Source organism: Cyprinus carpio, chromosome B7, assembly GCF_018340385.1.
Source record: "Cyprinus carpio isolate SPL01 chromosome B7, ASM1834038v1, whole genome shotgun sequence".
Lineage (NCBI taxonomy): Eukaryota > Metazoa > Chordata > Actinopteri > Cypriniformes > Cyprinidae > Cyprinus > Cyprinus carpio.
In genome coordinates this window covers 45002887-45016304 of record NC_056603.1, presented here as the reverse complement: position 1 = coordinate 45016304, position 13418 = coordinate 45002887, and the positions used below count along the sequence as shown (strand labels likewise).

General features: G+C 38.5%; 1 protein-coding gene across 44 annotated transcripts in view; it reads right to left on the bottom strand.

Moving 5' to 3' along the window:
• The window catches only part of LOC109099286 (receptor-type tyrosine-protein phosphatase delta-like), a 310570-nt gene that overhangs the window by 4945 nt on the left and 292207 nt on the right, over positions 1–13418 (bottom strand). For all 44 annotated transcript variants that reach the window (XM_042728811.1, XM_042728810.1, XM_042728817.1 and 41 more), the window contains 8 exons: positions 12910–13085; positions 11895–12014; positions 11602–11756; positions 6929–7214; positions 4348–4526; positions 4140–4266; positions 3019–3144; positions 1662–1816 (listed from right to left, as the gene is read on the bottom strand). In XM_042728811.1, the coding sequence (XP_042584745.1) occupies positions 1662–1816; positions 3019–3144; positions 4140–4266; positions 4348–4526; positions 6929–7214; positions 11602–11756; positions 11895–12014; positions 12910–13085 (1324 nt within the window). The remainder of the gene's footprint in view (positions 1–1661; positions 1817–3018; positions 3145–4139; positions 4267–4347; positions 4527–6928; positions 7215–11601; positions 11757–11894; positions 12015–12909; positions 13086–13418) is intronic.

Below are 13418 nucleotides of genomic sequence, written 5' to 3'. Positions count from 1 at the left end.
TTTATTTGTTTGTGCCTTTAGATTTAAGTTCCAATCCATGTCCTTAAAGAGTTTTTTCTCCACTCCAGCATCACTTACATACACCAAAACTTACAGTTTAATTACTCTCTATATTCTGAAGGATTTTACTGAGGCGTTTGTTCATATATCGTTCACATGGATTTATACAAGATTTTATTCCTAAAAAACATTGTGAAAATGCATATCTTTAAAGGCTATGGGTTTTTTGTCCACTTCAGCAGCATTTGCATACACCAAAACTTACAGTTTAATTACTCTCTATATTCTGAAGGATTTTACTGAGGCGTTTGTTCAGATATCGTTCACATGGATTTATACAAGATTTTATTCCTAAAAAAAAAAACATTGTGAAAATGCATATCTTTAAAGGCTATGAGTTTTTTGTCCACTCCATCATCACTTACATACACCAAAACTTACAGTTTAATTACTCTCTATATTCTGAAGGATTTTACTGAGGTGTTTGTTCAGATATCGTTCACATGGATTTATACAAGATTTTATTTCTATAAAAAAAAAAAAAAAAAAAAAAAAACATTGTGAAAATGCATATATTTAAAGGCTACAAGATATCATTCATATTTACTCAAACACAATTGCAGCATTTGCATACACCAAAACTTACAGTTTGATTACTCTCTATATTAATAAATATTTTACTGATGTTTTTATTAATATAACATTCACATAGATATAAAAAGAAAATTTCAAAATACCCACAGTAAAAATTAGTATTTTCAGATTTATGGAGTGATAAAAAGAGAAGTTCAAAATACCCACAGTAAAAACCTTTAACAAAAACATAACAAAAAAAATCAAACAAGAATTCAAAACCAATATTCCAAAAACTAAATCAAATAAATTCATACAAATAATTCAATATATATAATTAATTAATATTAAATTTTTTAAATATGACATTATAGAAAACTTAAGTTTTACAGTGATTTATCAGCTGAAAAAGTACGGTCATATCTATTAGATTTTTACCCTAATTTACCTTTTTTTTTACCCTAGTAACTAATATGAATAAAATGAATAACTGCTGTAGGAATATATTGCTCATTATTAGTGCTAGCTAATTCATTAACTTATGTTAACAAACAAGGAAAGTTAGCAATAAACATATTACAGTATTACCAATAATTGTTTGAGCATCAATCGTATCTTAAGTAATAGTTTTGATTGGTTAAGCTTAATAAATACAGTCAATGCTATTTTGTGAAAAAATGTAGAAAAAAGGAATCAAATCATGTATGTGTCTTCCTGTCAGAACAAATGATCAAATAACGTCACATCCTGTTGTGTTGCTGTAACAATTTCAAGTAATGTAATTTGGAAAATTATGTGGTAACAGTGTATGTGTGTGTGTGTGTGTGTGTGTATATAAACGCATACACACACACACACACACACACACACACACACACACACACACACACACACACTTCTGAGGTGACAAACACAACTTCCTGGGAGGGATAAAGACAGTCGATGTGTTTAAATCAGCTTTTATGCTGAAGTATTTGCTATTGGACAATATTTAGTTCACAGAACAGAAGACAAGCGTTTCACCATATTCTTGAACAGTGGCATCTGCTCGGCTCTGTTTTTCTCACACAGATTCATGTCTTTCTTACCTACAGTGGACCGATATGGGTCCATCCTGACCAAACTGCTCTTTTGTTTTATGCACTTGGCCAATGAAGTCGATGAAGCCTTCCCCTGATTTTGGCACACCTTGTTCTGGCCAGTCTGTGAACTGGAACTGCCTGACGGTCCGTGACTGTCCGTCCTGGAAGCAGAGCGAGAGAGAGACGGATGAGAATAAAAGAGCTGCGGCTGCTCTCTGACGCGTTACTCGAATCCATTACATTCACATTTACACGCGAGAGACAGACGCCATGCTTGTCAAACCGATGACGAGTACATGACGCATCCTGAACGAGTCTGAGAAGCTCAAGAAACAACAATAATTAAGAAACGTCATGCTGATACTAAACCGACGCCTTAGTGCCAGCGAGATATATTACTGGTCAAAAGTTTGGGGTCAGAAAGATTTCATTCCTTTAAAAGAAACCAATATTTTTTTCATTAAGGATTCATTAAATTGATCAAAAGTGACATTTTCAATATTTATAATGTTACAAACGATTTCTGTTTCAAATAAATGCTGTTCTTTTGAAATTTTTATCTGTGAATCCTAAAAAAAATAAAATGTATCAGTTTCCATAAAAAAATATTTTGCAGCACAACTGTGTTCAACATTGATAATAATCAGAAATGTTTCTTGAGCAGCAAATCATCATATTAGAATGATTTCTGAAGATCATGTGACACTGAAGACTGGAGTAATGATGCTGAAAATACAGCTGCACATCACAGAAATAAATTACACTTATACAGATTTTCAGAAAGAAAACAGCTGTTTTACATTCTAATAATATTTCAAATTTTGTTCAAGTAAAGGTAGCCTTGGTGAGCAGAAGAGTTTTCAAAAATATTTAAAAACATATTTAGAATACGGTTAGAACAGAAAGGCAGTAAAAGCATGATATATATGGTGATAGTTTGGTATTTAAAGGGTACACCATGTTAAGTTTAAAAACATGGTCTCAGCACGGGTGATTTGGGTATTTTTCTGTTTTGAGCTCCAGCCGCCCACAGCTCAGAAGCGTGTCGTTTCACCTGAGCGTGTGAATGAGTGACTCCAGACACTAATTCCTCTGATGTGGGCGGCTGAAAAGCTCCTGACGAGAAGCTCAGAGAGTTTGCATTTCTTTAGTGATTTTGTATATCCCAGATAAGAGACATGAGAGAGAGAGAGAGAGAGAGAGAGAGAGAGAGAGACAGGATGTGTGAGTGTTTATCAGAATAAATGCTGTGATGGAATTAGAGGCCTGTGAACGCAGACGCTCAGAGCTCTACTCAGACTGAATATGCATTATAACACACAAATCACAGTTCAGAGGATGGGCGAGGGGGCTGGTGTCTCACCCGTGCGTCCGTCACTTTAAACTCTCGCAGGATGTACTGCGGCATGTTGTATTCGGCCATTGGATCCACCACAAAGTACTGATATCTGGCTGAACGCTCTGCTGGCCAGTACTGATGGCACTTTTCCTGATGGACAGACACAATACATCAGTCATGCGACTGCCAAAATACAACCAGAATGCAAAAAGCATCAGCACAAATACCAGCACTGGCAGGAACAGTCGTTAAAACTGGGGTTTAAGCAAAGGGAGAAATTAATAAAATGTGCAACAGATCTATTTGAAAGAAAATCACACTGCTGTTTTCTCAACAGTGGCACATGAGATCATAAAATCTGTGACAATTTCTTTCATTTCAAGTCGGCTGGATCTGGATATTACATTCAGTCATGGCCAAAAAAATATTATCATAAATTTGCAAAATGATTGGATGAATCAAAATTCCTTTGACGATCCTGGAGACACTGAATTAAACATAAATGAAACCAACAAACCTGGATGTAGTCTGTAGTAGAGTTGCTGAAATACTGTGTATATATATATATATATATATATATATATAAGTGCTGTCAAACGATTAATCACGATTAATTGCATCCAAAATAAAAGTTTTTGTTTACATAATATAACACAAACACACACACACACACATACATATAAATACACACACACACACACACACACACACACACACACACACACATATATATATATATATATATATATATATATATATATATAAAAATATGTTTACATATTAAATATTATATATAATATAAATTATATGAATATAAATATATACATATGAATACATGTAAATATTTTCTAAATGTATGCTGTATGTGTGTGCATTTATCTATTCATAATAAATATTCATAATACACACACACATATATTATTATTTATTTATTTATTTATTGTTATTACTATTATTATTATTTTATATATAAAAAGATTATTGGAGCACATTTTATAAGTAAATACTATTTTTGTCTTCCTAATACAAAATTTCACATTTAATTTGAATGCAATGTGAGTGAATGTTTTTTATACCATGTTTTTCCCAGCATACTTTCTCCAGCAATTAATGAATGAATAAATAACGGGCTGTCAAGCACTCACTCTGCCCATCTCTCTGAGTTTGGTCAGCATCACTACGATGGTGGAGTTGTGTTCCCACAGCATCCTCCAGAAGTCTTCTGTGGTTTCGGCTAAAGGACCCTGCGTGGCGATGTAAGCCTTCTGTTGCCTGACACACAGCGAGAGACACACATTTACCTTCACGGTCACAAACACACACAGACGGACAGATCCGGGCTCTTCTGCTCACCTGTATCCGTCGATGAAGCTGGCGTTGATGTAGTCGGAGCCCTCGACTCCTCTGATTGGCTGCAGACAGACGCGTGTGGACTCGTAGGGCATGATGTTAACCAGTCTGTTTTTGAATTTGTTGCAGGGCAGATTGGCACTGATGAACCGTGAGGTGTGAGCTTTTGTGTTCGCTAACCGCTGCAAGAAACAAATCATGAACACCATTAAAACAATACCAAAAGTTTGTCTAGACACACGTTGATATTGATGACTTGAAAACAGAAGGAGTAAAGTTTGAAAGACATCTGAATATCTGGACAAATGGACATATAGTACGATGACACCACCAGTTAATGTTTTTGAAAAGCAAGAGTTTTAATGTTTTTAAATAATTCTCTTCTGCTCACCAAGCCTGCATTTATTTGATCCAAAATACAGCAAAAGCAGTAACACTGTGAAATATTTTTATTATTTAAAATTGTTTTCTATTTGAATCTCTGTTAAAGTGTAATTTATTTCTGTGATGCGCAGCTGTATTTTCAGCATCATTACTCCAGTCTTCAGTGTCACATGATCTTCAGAAATCATTCTAATATGAAGAAACATTTCTGATTATTATCAATGTTTTATTATTATTATTATTATTATTATTATCATTATTATCAATATTTAAAAAGCTGAGAATATATATATATATATAAAATACTTTCATTTAGCAAGGATGCTTTAACTTGATCAAAAATGATGATCAAGACATTTATAATGTTACAACAATGTTCTATTAAATGCTGTTGTTCTAAACTTTCTATTCATCAAAGAAACCTGAAAAAAAAAAAAAAAATCTACTCAACTGTTTAACATAACAACAACATTGATAACAATCAGAAATGTTTCTTGAGCAGCAGATCATCATATTAGAATGATTTCTGAAGATCATGTGACACTGAAGACTGGAGTAATGATGCTGAAAATACAGCTGCGCATCACAGAAATACATTACAGTTTAACAGAGATTCACATAGAAAATAGTCATTTTAACAAGTAAAAATATTTCAGAATTTTTATGTTTTTACTGTACTTTGGATCAAATAAATGCAGGCTTGGTGAGCAGAAGAGACTTCTTTAAAAATCTAAAAAATCTTACTGTTCAAAAACTTTTGACAGTCAGACAGACAGACAGACAGACAGATAGACAGTGTTTCACTGGGGCTGATGTTTAATGTCTTTTACTGTCTTGAACTTGGTCATGAAAGCAAGAGAGTGAAGCAGCTGTGGTTTGTGGGGAAACAAGCGAGTGCAGTAATGGTTAGCGCTAGCGTGAGAACGGCGCAGGGGTCTCTGGGGTCCTGCAGGAGAGACCACAGGCCCCACACTGTCTCTGCGGCCGCGTGAAGAGAGCCTGCGCTGGGCCTGAGTCGACTGCTCCGCTCGCCCGGAGCTCATCATGTGGCGTGACATTCGATCACCTTCTTACTCTCGGTAAACAGATCTCTGTTTGACAAACTGCAGGCAGAGTAAAATGCGGCAGGGTCGAATATCAGAAGAGAGACGAGCAGCTTCCTGAGGCCCAGCCGGCGGTTCTGCTGCGCTCATTCCAGAGCTGTGGCCGGATGTCTGTAAACGTGACATGATCGCAGCGTTTTGAGGCCCCGTCTGTTCAAATGGAGTTTGATCAAGAGTTCCCATAATCAGACGAGTCAGCGGATGGGACACTAGACAGACCAACTCAACTAGATAAGACACTGCACCATCTCAACTACCTCTCTTCGCTGGTAGTGATGGGAAGGGCAACTGTTTTTCTGTGGATTGACCAGATTGTGGGAGAAACCGAAGCCTCATCCAAGTACTAGGCAAGCCAAACCCTGCTTAGCGTCCAAGATCAGGCGTATCAATAAACACGAGGTCAAGGTTTGGTCAAGTAGCTCTTTAGTAGGGTTAGGGCTCTCGGGACTCTTCACTCAGTCTTAGATTCATTCAGTCTATGTGTTCATGAGTTAGCAGTGTGATAGTCAAATAGTCAAACATCTGAATATTCAATCTGTACAGAACAGAAGACACAAAGCGGTGTAAGAAGCTTAGAACACGTCCCTTATCTTTGTGTCTTTGCACGTTCTTATTGTTATCAGACTGAGGAGCCAGCTTTCACCAGAGCATGTGGATAATGTTGTTTTTCTCAACATTAACATGTGATACAATATAAACGCGATAAACATACGCCGACTCGAGTGTATCTACCTTCTACACTGCAATCGGCACGGTCTGCTTTATTTTTTTCTATTTGCTCTTCTTGAGCTTGATTACTTTTGTTCTTTATATGTATATTGTATTTGTTTACACACGTTTTCAACCAAAAGAAAACTTTGAGATATATCGTAACATTGTTGTAGAATGTTGTATATTATGTGTAATTATAAAAAAAAAAAAAAAAAATAAAAAAAACTAAAAAAATAAAAAAAAAAAAAAAATACACCTTTCTCGCTAAACCCTAAATTTTCAAATATTCGTTTTTTTATGAGCACAGATATTTGAAAATATATTTTATGAAAAATACCCATCATGGCATTGATCATGAATCAGCTAGCTGTCAACCTCCGTCTTACCTTAAACTCCAGCTCCATGCCGGTGACGTTCTCTCCGGACTCGATCTGCGTGAGCTTCTGGATGTATGCGTACAGGTTCCGGGCAGGGACCTCGGTGGTGCCGCAGGTGACGGCCTCCTGGAGCGCGTCGTGAATGAAGACATACTGGTCTTCCGTCTGGACCATGTAGTTCCTCTGAGCGCGCATGAGCGTCACGTGACCGTAGATGTCCACCGTCTTCTCGTGTTTGATTCGCTCCAGCATGGCGTCGATGACGATGAAGCAGCCGGTCCGACCCACGCCGGCACTGTCGCACAACAGGACAAACGTTTGACAATGTTAGATCTGATGTGTAGGGATGCTCCGAAGTGAAAATTCTTGGCTGAAGCCAAACCGAACAAATTTAAACACTGGAAGAAGGATTACTCCACAAACATACACGTTTGTTTGCGTTTGCACATTGCTTTGTTGCAATCACAACTGATTCTGAGGATCGTTTGGTGGAAGAATACTAGAATACATTACACTTTATTTGCTCAGTTTTATTTTGTGAAACCATACTGTGTATATAGAATAACCATTTTATAAAAGCAATAAGCCCTGAGAAGCTGTGGTTTACAGTGAATTTATAACAGCTACTCCTAACACTACTAACAAAACACAATTTAAGTTAGTAAAATAATATTTTTGGGCCATTTTTGAGACCCCCTTCTTAAATCAGGCTTGTATTTTTGACTGTACAAGTGAATGCAGCATTTGGACTTTGAACCCTTGCTAATGAGCAGATAGTCACATCATTGTTCAGTACAATTTATTCAGTCTTTTAATGTTATTTTGGTTGATGAACATTCAGTGCATCCCTACTGTTTTGTGTTCAGATACATTTTCATTGTTTACACACACATGCAAACTGCTAAAACAGTGGGACACAGCTGACAGTAGGTGATGCGTCACATTTCTGTGGTGAATGCAGAACGTTTTCTGCAGTCAAACTGTATTTAATGGCAGAGATTGTGGAGTGGATGAAGCCGTTCTTGATCGGCGTACACCTGTGCTCGCTATCAGAGCAAAACAACCCCTCCATTTAGCCTCTCACCCTCTCTAACCTCCATCTACAGACTCTAAAAGCCTCCATCTACTCTCCTCTTTCCATCACTTTGAAGAGGCCAAAGCTTTGCTAACTTCCTGAAGCGCAGCCGTTGACGTCAACCACAGACACTTCTCCATGAAACACCTGAGATCAGAGCCCTTCATTAAGACAAAGCTCCACAAACGCTCACATTAGCGCTCTTCCTGCATGAAGACGTGAGCCAGAAAGAATTCTTAATGAACGACGCACTTGAACACCAGCTCTACTGCACACAGAACTTCCACTAACACACATTTAAAGTCTCCAAAACCCATTTTGAGGAGCACCTGACATGAAAACCTTTCAAAGATCAGCTAAACTATTCCACCACAAAGTTTCTAGTGAGTCTGAAGTCGTGATAAGCTGGTTCAGGTGTGTTTAATTAGTGAACCCTGTCTGGACAGCCCTGTTCTAAAGCAACCTCACATGTATCATTCACAGAGGAGACAATCCCAGAATGCACTGCAGCAAGCACGAAACCATCCACTCACATTTACACACGATGTGGTGTCTCCAATTCACCGGAGCTGCATGTCTTTGTGTTTGGGTTTTGGTGGAAACCGAAGCCTCATCCAAACTCTAACCAAGCCTTGCTTAGCTTCCACGATCAGTACACAGTAGTTCAGTCCAACTAATATTATCTGTGAGGTTCATTGTTCATCAACTAAATATAATTTTAAAATTGTGGTTTTCAGACCTGGTAAAGTCATGGAAATTAATAAAATTAGGAGAAAATAACTATTTTTAAATGAATTTCAAAAAACTCTAAGTCATTAAACGCCGAAAGCATGTTGTCACATTTTTATTGGGGAAAGATATCACATGTGCTTGAATTATAGAGTATTAATTATCATTTATATTTGCTAAAAGAATGGTTTGGTATGATTTTTGTACATAACCATTCACATTTTTTTTTTAAATCATTTAATTGTTTCAAGATGGCATGTTGTCAATGGACAATATTACTGAGGAGGCAATAATAGTGAAAATATTTGTAGTCATGAAAAACTGCCTACAGTACTTTCATGCAATAACAGTGTTGGTGTAGCGGCGCTACTAACATAACTACATGTTTCAGTAGCGTGACAGTACCTCAGCTACTTTTAAAACAGTGTAGCTTGTCCAGTAGCTAACTACTTTTTCCAGCAAGTAGCGACCAAAAGCTACATTCTGTTGTGCGTTCTGACGAGTCACGAGCCTGTTGTGCATTGAAGCAGCGTAGCTGAGGAGATCACAAACTAAAGTTGATCAAAACTACCCTCTGTTGTGATATCACACTCTCGCAGCTTTACAGTCTGTCCACCGACAAGAGATGGTCTGATGATAGTGCAAAGGATGTACAGGAGTGGATATTTCACATGCATCAACTGTAATTTATGCAAAACAAAGATTAAAATGCGGTCTACGTCAAAGACTTAGAGAAGAATAATAGCACAATCTATCATTGCACTCTACATACCAAACTCCAATCTAAAAAAAATGAACCAACATAACAATGATGAACGGTCATAATATAATATAATTGAACATAGCTCTACTATTTTAATTTACGAGAAGCTTGTAGCTGGTCAAGCTACATTTACATTTATGCATTTAGCAGACTTTTATCCGCTTTTATCCAAAGCGACTTACAGTGCATTCAGGCTAACATTTTTTACCTAACATGTGTTCCCTGGGAATCGAACCCACAACCTTTTGCGCTGCTAATGCAATGCTCTACCACTGAGCCACAGGAACACAGCTACAGTTTCAGAGTAGCTTCCCCAACACGGTGAAATTAACCAGCCCTGAAATATCCAGTGCTACTAGCAAGGCATCATGTGCTTTATGCAAAATCAATGTCTTTGTTTGGACTCTTATGGTGAAATATGAGGAGGACGTGTTTTTGACAGGTTCATATATCTGAAATCCTGCCACTCAGGAGCCCTCTGTCTGTCTGTCCAGTGACCTCCGGGACATCCAATCACGCGCTTGGATGGACTTTCTCTTTTGTCGCGATAACGGCTGACTGCATGCGCTTCAGCGGCGACCCGCGGGTTACAGGTGACAGCGGTAAACGCCCTCTTTACAGCCTCTCTCTCTCTCTCTCACACACACACACACACACACGATCAGCATCGATTGCATGACGTCTGGCAGATTTCAGAGAAAGCGTTAAGCACATGTGATCTGAATGTTCATTCTGCAGCAGGCGAATCGTTTGCAGCGCGGTTAATTACTCACGAGCGCAGGAGGAGGACTTTTGTTTGGCTGACAAACAGCACATATATAATCTCCGCCTCACGTGATCCTGCCGGCTTAAAACTTGCTCTGCTCCTGTCGAAGGATGCGTCAACTCTCTGACACCACCGCGGGATGAAAGAAAGAGGTTTTTTAATGGTCAGGCGGATTAAAGTCTCGCTGTCGAGCCGTTATCTGATCTGATCTGAAAGGAATTCAAAGTCTCCGTCCCAATGAATGATATTAATTCCCGCATTCAGCACACACGCCGGCCAGAGAAAAGAGGGGAAATAAGGATTTTTCAATTTCAAGCGCTCCGCTGGGAGCTCTAATTAACTGCCGTATGTGTTATTTTTAAGGATTTACTAATCCTTGTTTTCTATCTGGCAGTTTTCCGATGGAAGCTCGCGCATGCCTCTCTCTGCCTGATGTTTTGTGCCGCTTTCGCTTAGAGGGGAATTTAACAGATGGTTTCATATCTGGGTTCTCTATAAATGCGAGAGCAGGCTTCCTCATGTTCTGCCATGCACCAAAATCAGGGTTTTTGTACAGAGACGCACAGTCGAGTCTCATGCAAGTGTGTCGTTAAAAATTGAGATTTAGCATTGGTTTGACCAACCCATTTATTTATTTTATTTTATTATTATTATTTTTTTTTTTATTTTTTTTATTTTTTCAGTTTTCTACTTATTATATGAGATTAGTTATTTAATATGGGTTCTAATGATAAATGAAAAGCATTCATTCATACATAACATTTATTCTTAAATCAGAAACAAGGAATATTTTAAACAGACAAACAGCAGCCAAAAAGATGGATCTGGATTTGGAAAATACACCAGTTCAAAAGTTTGGGATCAATGCAAATTTGTGATGTTTCTGAAAGAAATCTCTTCTGCTCACCAAGGCTGCATTTATTTGATCAAAGATACAGTAAAAACTATAATATTGTGAAATATTATTACAGCTGTTTTCTGTGTGAATCTCTGTTAAACTGTAATTTATTTCTGTGATGCGCAGCTGTATTTTCAGTCTTCAGCTTTTTTCACATTTTTTCATTCTAATATGATGAATATTTTGTTGCATTATAAATGTTTTACTTGCAGCTTTGAAAACAGAAATATTTTGTTGCATTATAAATGTTTTACTTGCAGCTTTGATCGATGTGATGCATCCTTGATGAATAAAATCCTGATTTTCATCTTACTGACCCCATATTTTTGGAGAGTAGTGAACATTTACATTTATATATGTACAACTAAAAAAACCTTTGCATAATGCACATTAGGTGTTGCAGTCTCATGATTATTTTCGCTGTGTTATTGCTAATAAAGCGGCACCAGACCTGCAGTGCACCACCATGGGTCCGGCGTCCGGTGGGTTGCAGGACTTGACTCTGCGCAGGAAGGCCAGGAAGGGCGTGGGATGCTCCGGAACGCCGTGATCCGGCCACGCCGTGAACTGGAACTGCCGCACCTCTCGCTTCTCGCTGGAGCCGTTCTGAACGCAAGAGTGGAAGAAAAATGAGGAACATAACACCAAAACAGCCATCATTCACTCTGTTGTTTTATCACAAAACAAGATGCTTTCCGGAGCTCGGCAGCGATGTGAGGGCGAGTGAATGTGGGTTTGCTGTACCTTGTAAAGTGCAAACGTCCGGACGCAGTACGTGGCCAGCTCCACCGTGTCCAGCAGCGTGACCTGAATGAGTCCGTACGTCTCCGTCCCTCTGTTGGGCCAGTACTGGTCACACTTCACCTGAAACACACACAAACACACATCACGCTCAGATAAAGCCGGAGAAGGAGCCTTTCCCATTTCCTGCTGACAAGCAGATTTCTCAACACAGCAGCGAGTGACAGACGCTATAATTACTATCTCCAGCACTCGCCAGCCGGCCGTCATTACCATCACAGATGTGAGCGGTGCACGGATGCACTGCGGCCGCAAACCAACAAAAGAGACGCTGAACATGAAGGAAAAACCACACGCATCTGGTGGTGGATGCAGGTCTGTCTGACTGCAAACAAGAGCTGGATCTGAACGCTTATATTCTGCTGATGAAGTTAGGACGCTGAGATCATTAAAATGCATCAAGAGCAGGGCTCTTGCGTTAGTGTGCATCTCGAGTCTTTACAGCAAGCGTCAGTCTACTTATACAAGAAAAGAAAAATAAACAAATAAAGGAAAAATCAATGCATCAAATAAAAAAATGAAGCAAATAAAATCATCCGAAAAAAACATGAGTCTTGCCTTGGATAAGAAGTGAGAAGGAATCTGAGAAACACACACACCAGTGGTGCAAATAAGGAAAGGATGGAAATGAAATTGTGGGTGAAATCTATAAAAATTGAGGATGACATGGATTGTGATATTAATTATACCAATAATCAGTTCAACAAAAGCCTTTAAACCTGTTAGGAAACATTTCATTTTGCCATAATTGATGTAATTTGTCAAAAATAAGACCGTTAAAGCCAGCGCTTTCCACAAATAGAGCACAAAACAGGGCCATAAAAACTGAGCTGCTTTACTGTCAGGAAACCCTCAGGAGGAGGTTGTGTCGCTGGAATCTTATTGTGTCATGTTTCGTTAGAACAGGCCGTAAGCCAATCGAATCGCAGGTGAGTAGTGATGTCAGAGCGTGTCGTACCCTGGATCTTTCCTCCAGTTTGGTCATCATGACGATGTTTGCGCTGCGCTGCTCCCAGATCATCCGCCAGAAATCACCGAAGGTCTCGGGCAGCGCGCCTTGAGTGGCGATGTAAGCGTTCTGCTTCCGGTAGCCGTCGATGTAGTTAGCGTTGATGTAATCGCTGCCTGGAATACCTGCCGACACACAGCAGAACACACTGAGAAGCAGCAGCTACACCACAGTTTGAGCTCTGAGTTCAATTTGAGTGGTTTTAGCTCGATGCTGTTCGGATGTAGATCAGTGCTGTTTGTTTGTTTTTTCACGCACTAGTCAATTTTGAGATTTCATTCCTCTCTATATCCTGATTTTTTTTTACTGAAGGCTTTGCTCATATTTTATATGCCTGATTTTATTGTTGCACTTAATTTATTTGTTTGTAGATTTCAATAACATTACATATCTATAAAGGCAATTTTCAAAATGAGTTTGGCAGCACTTACATGCACCAAACCTTCTGTTTATATATC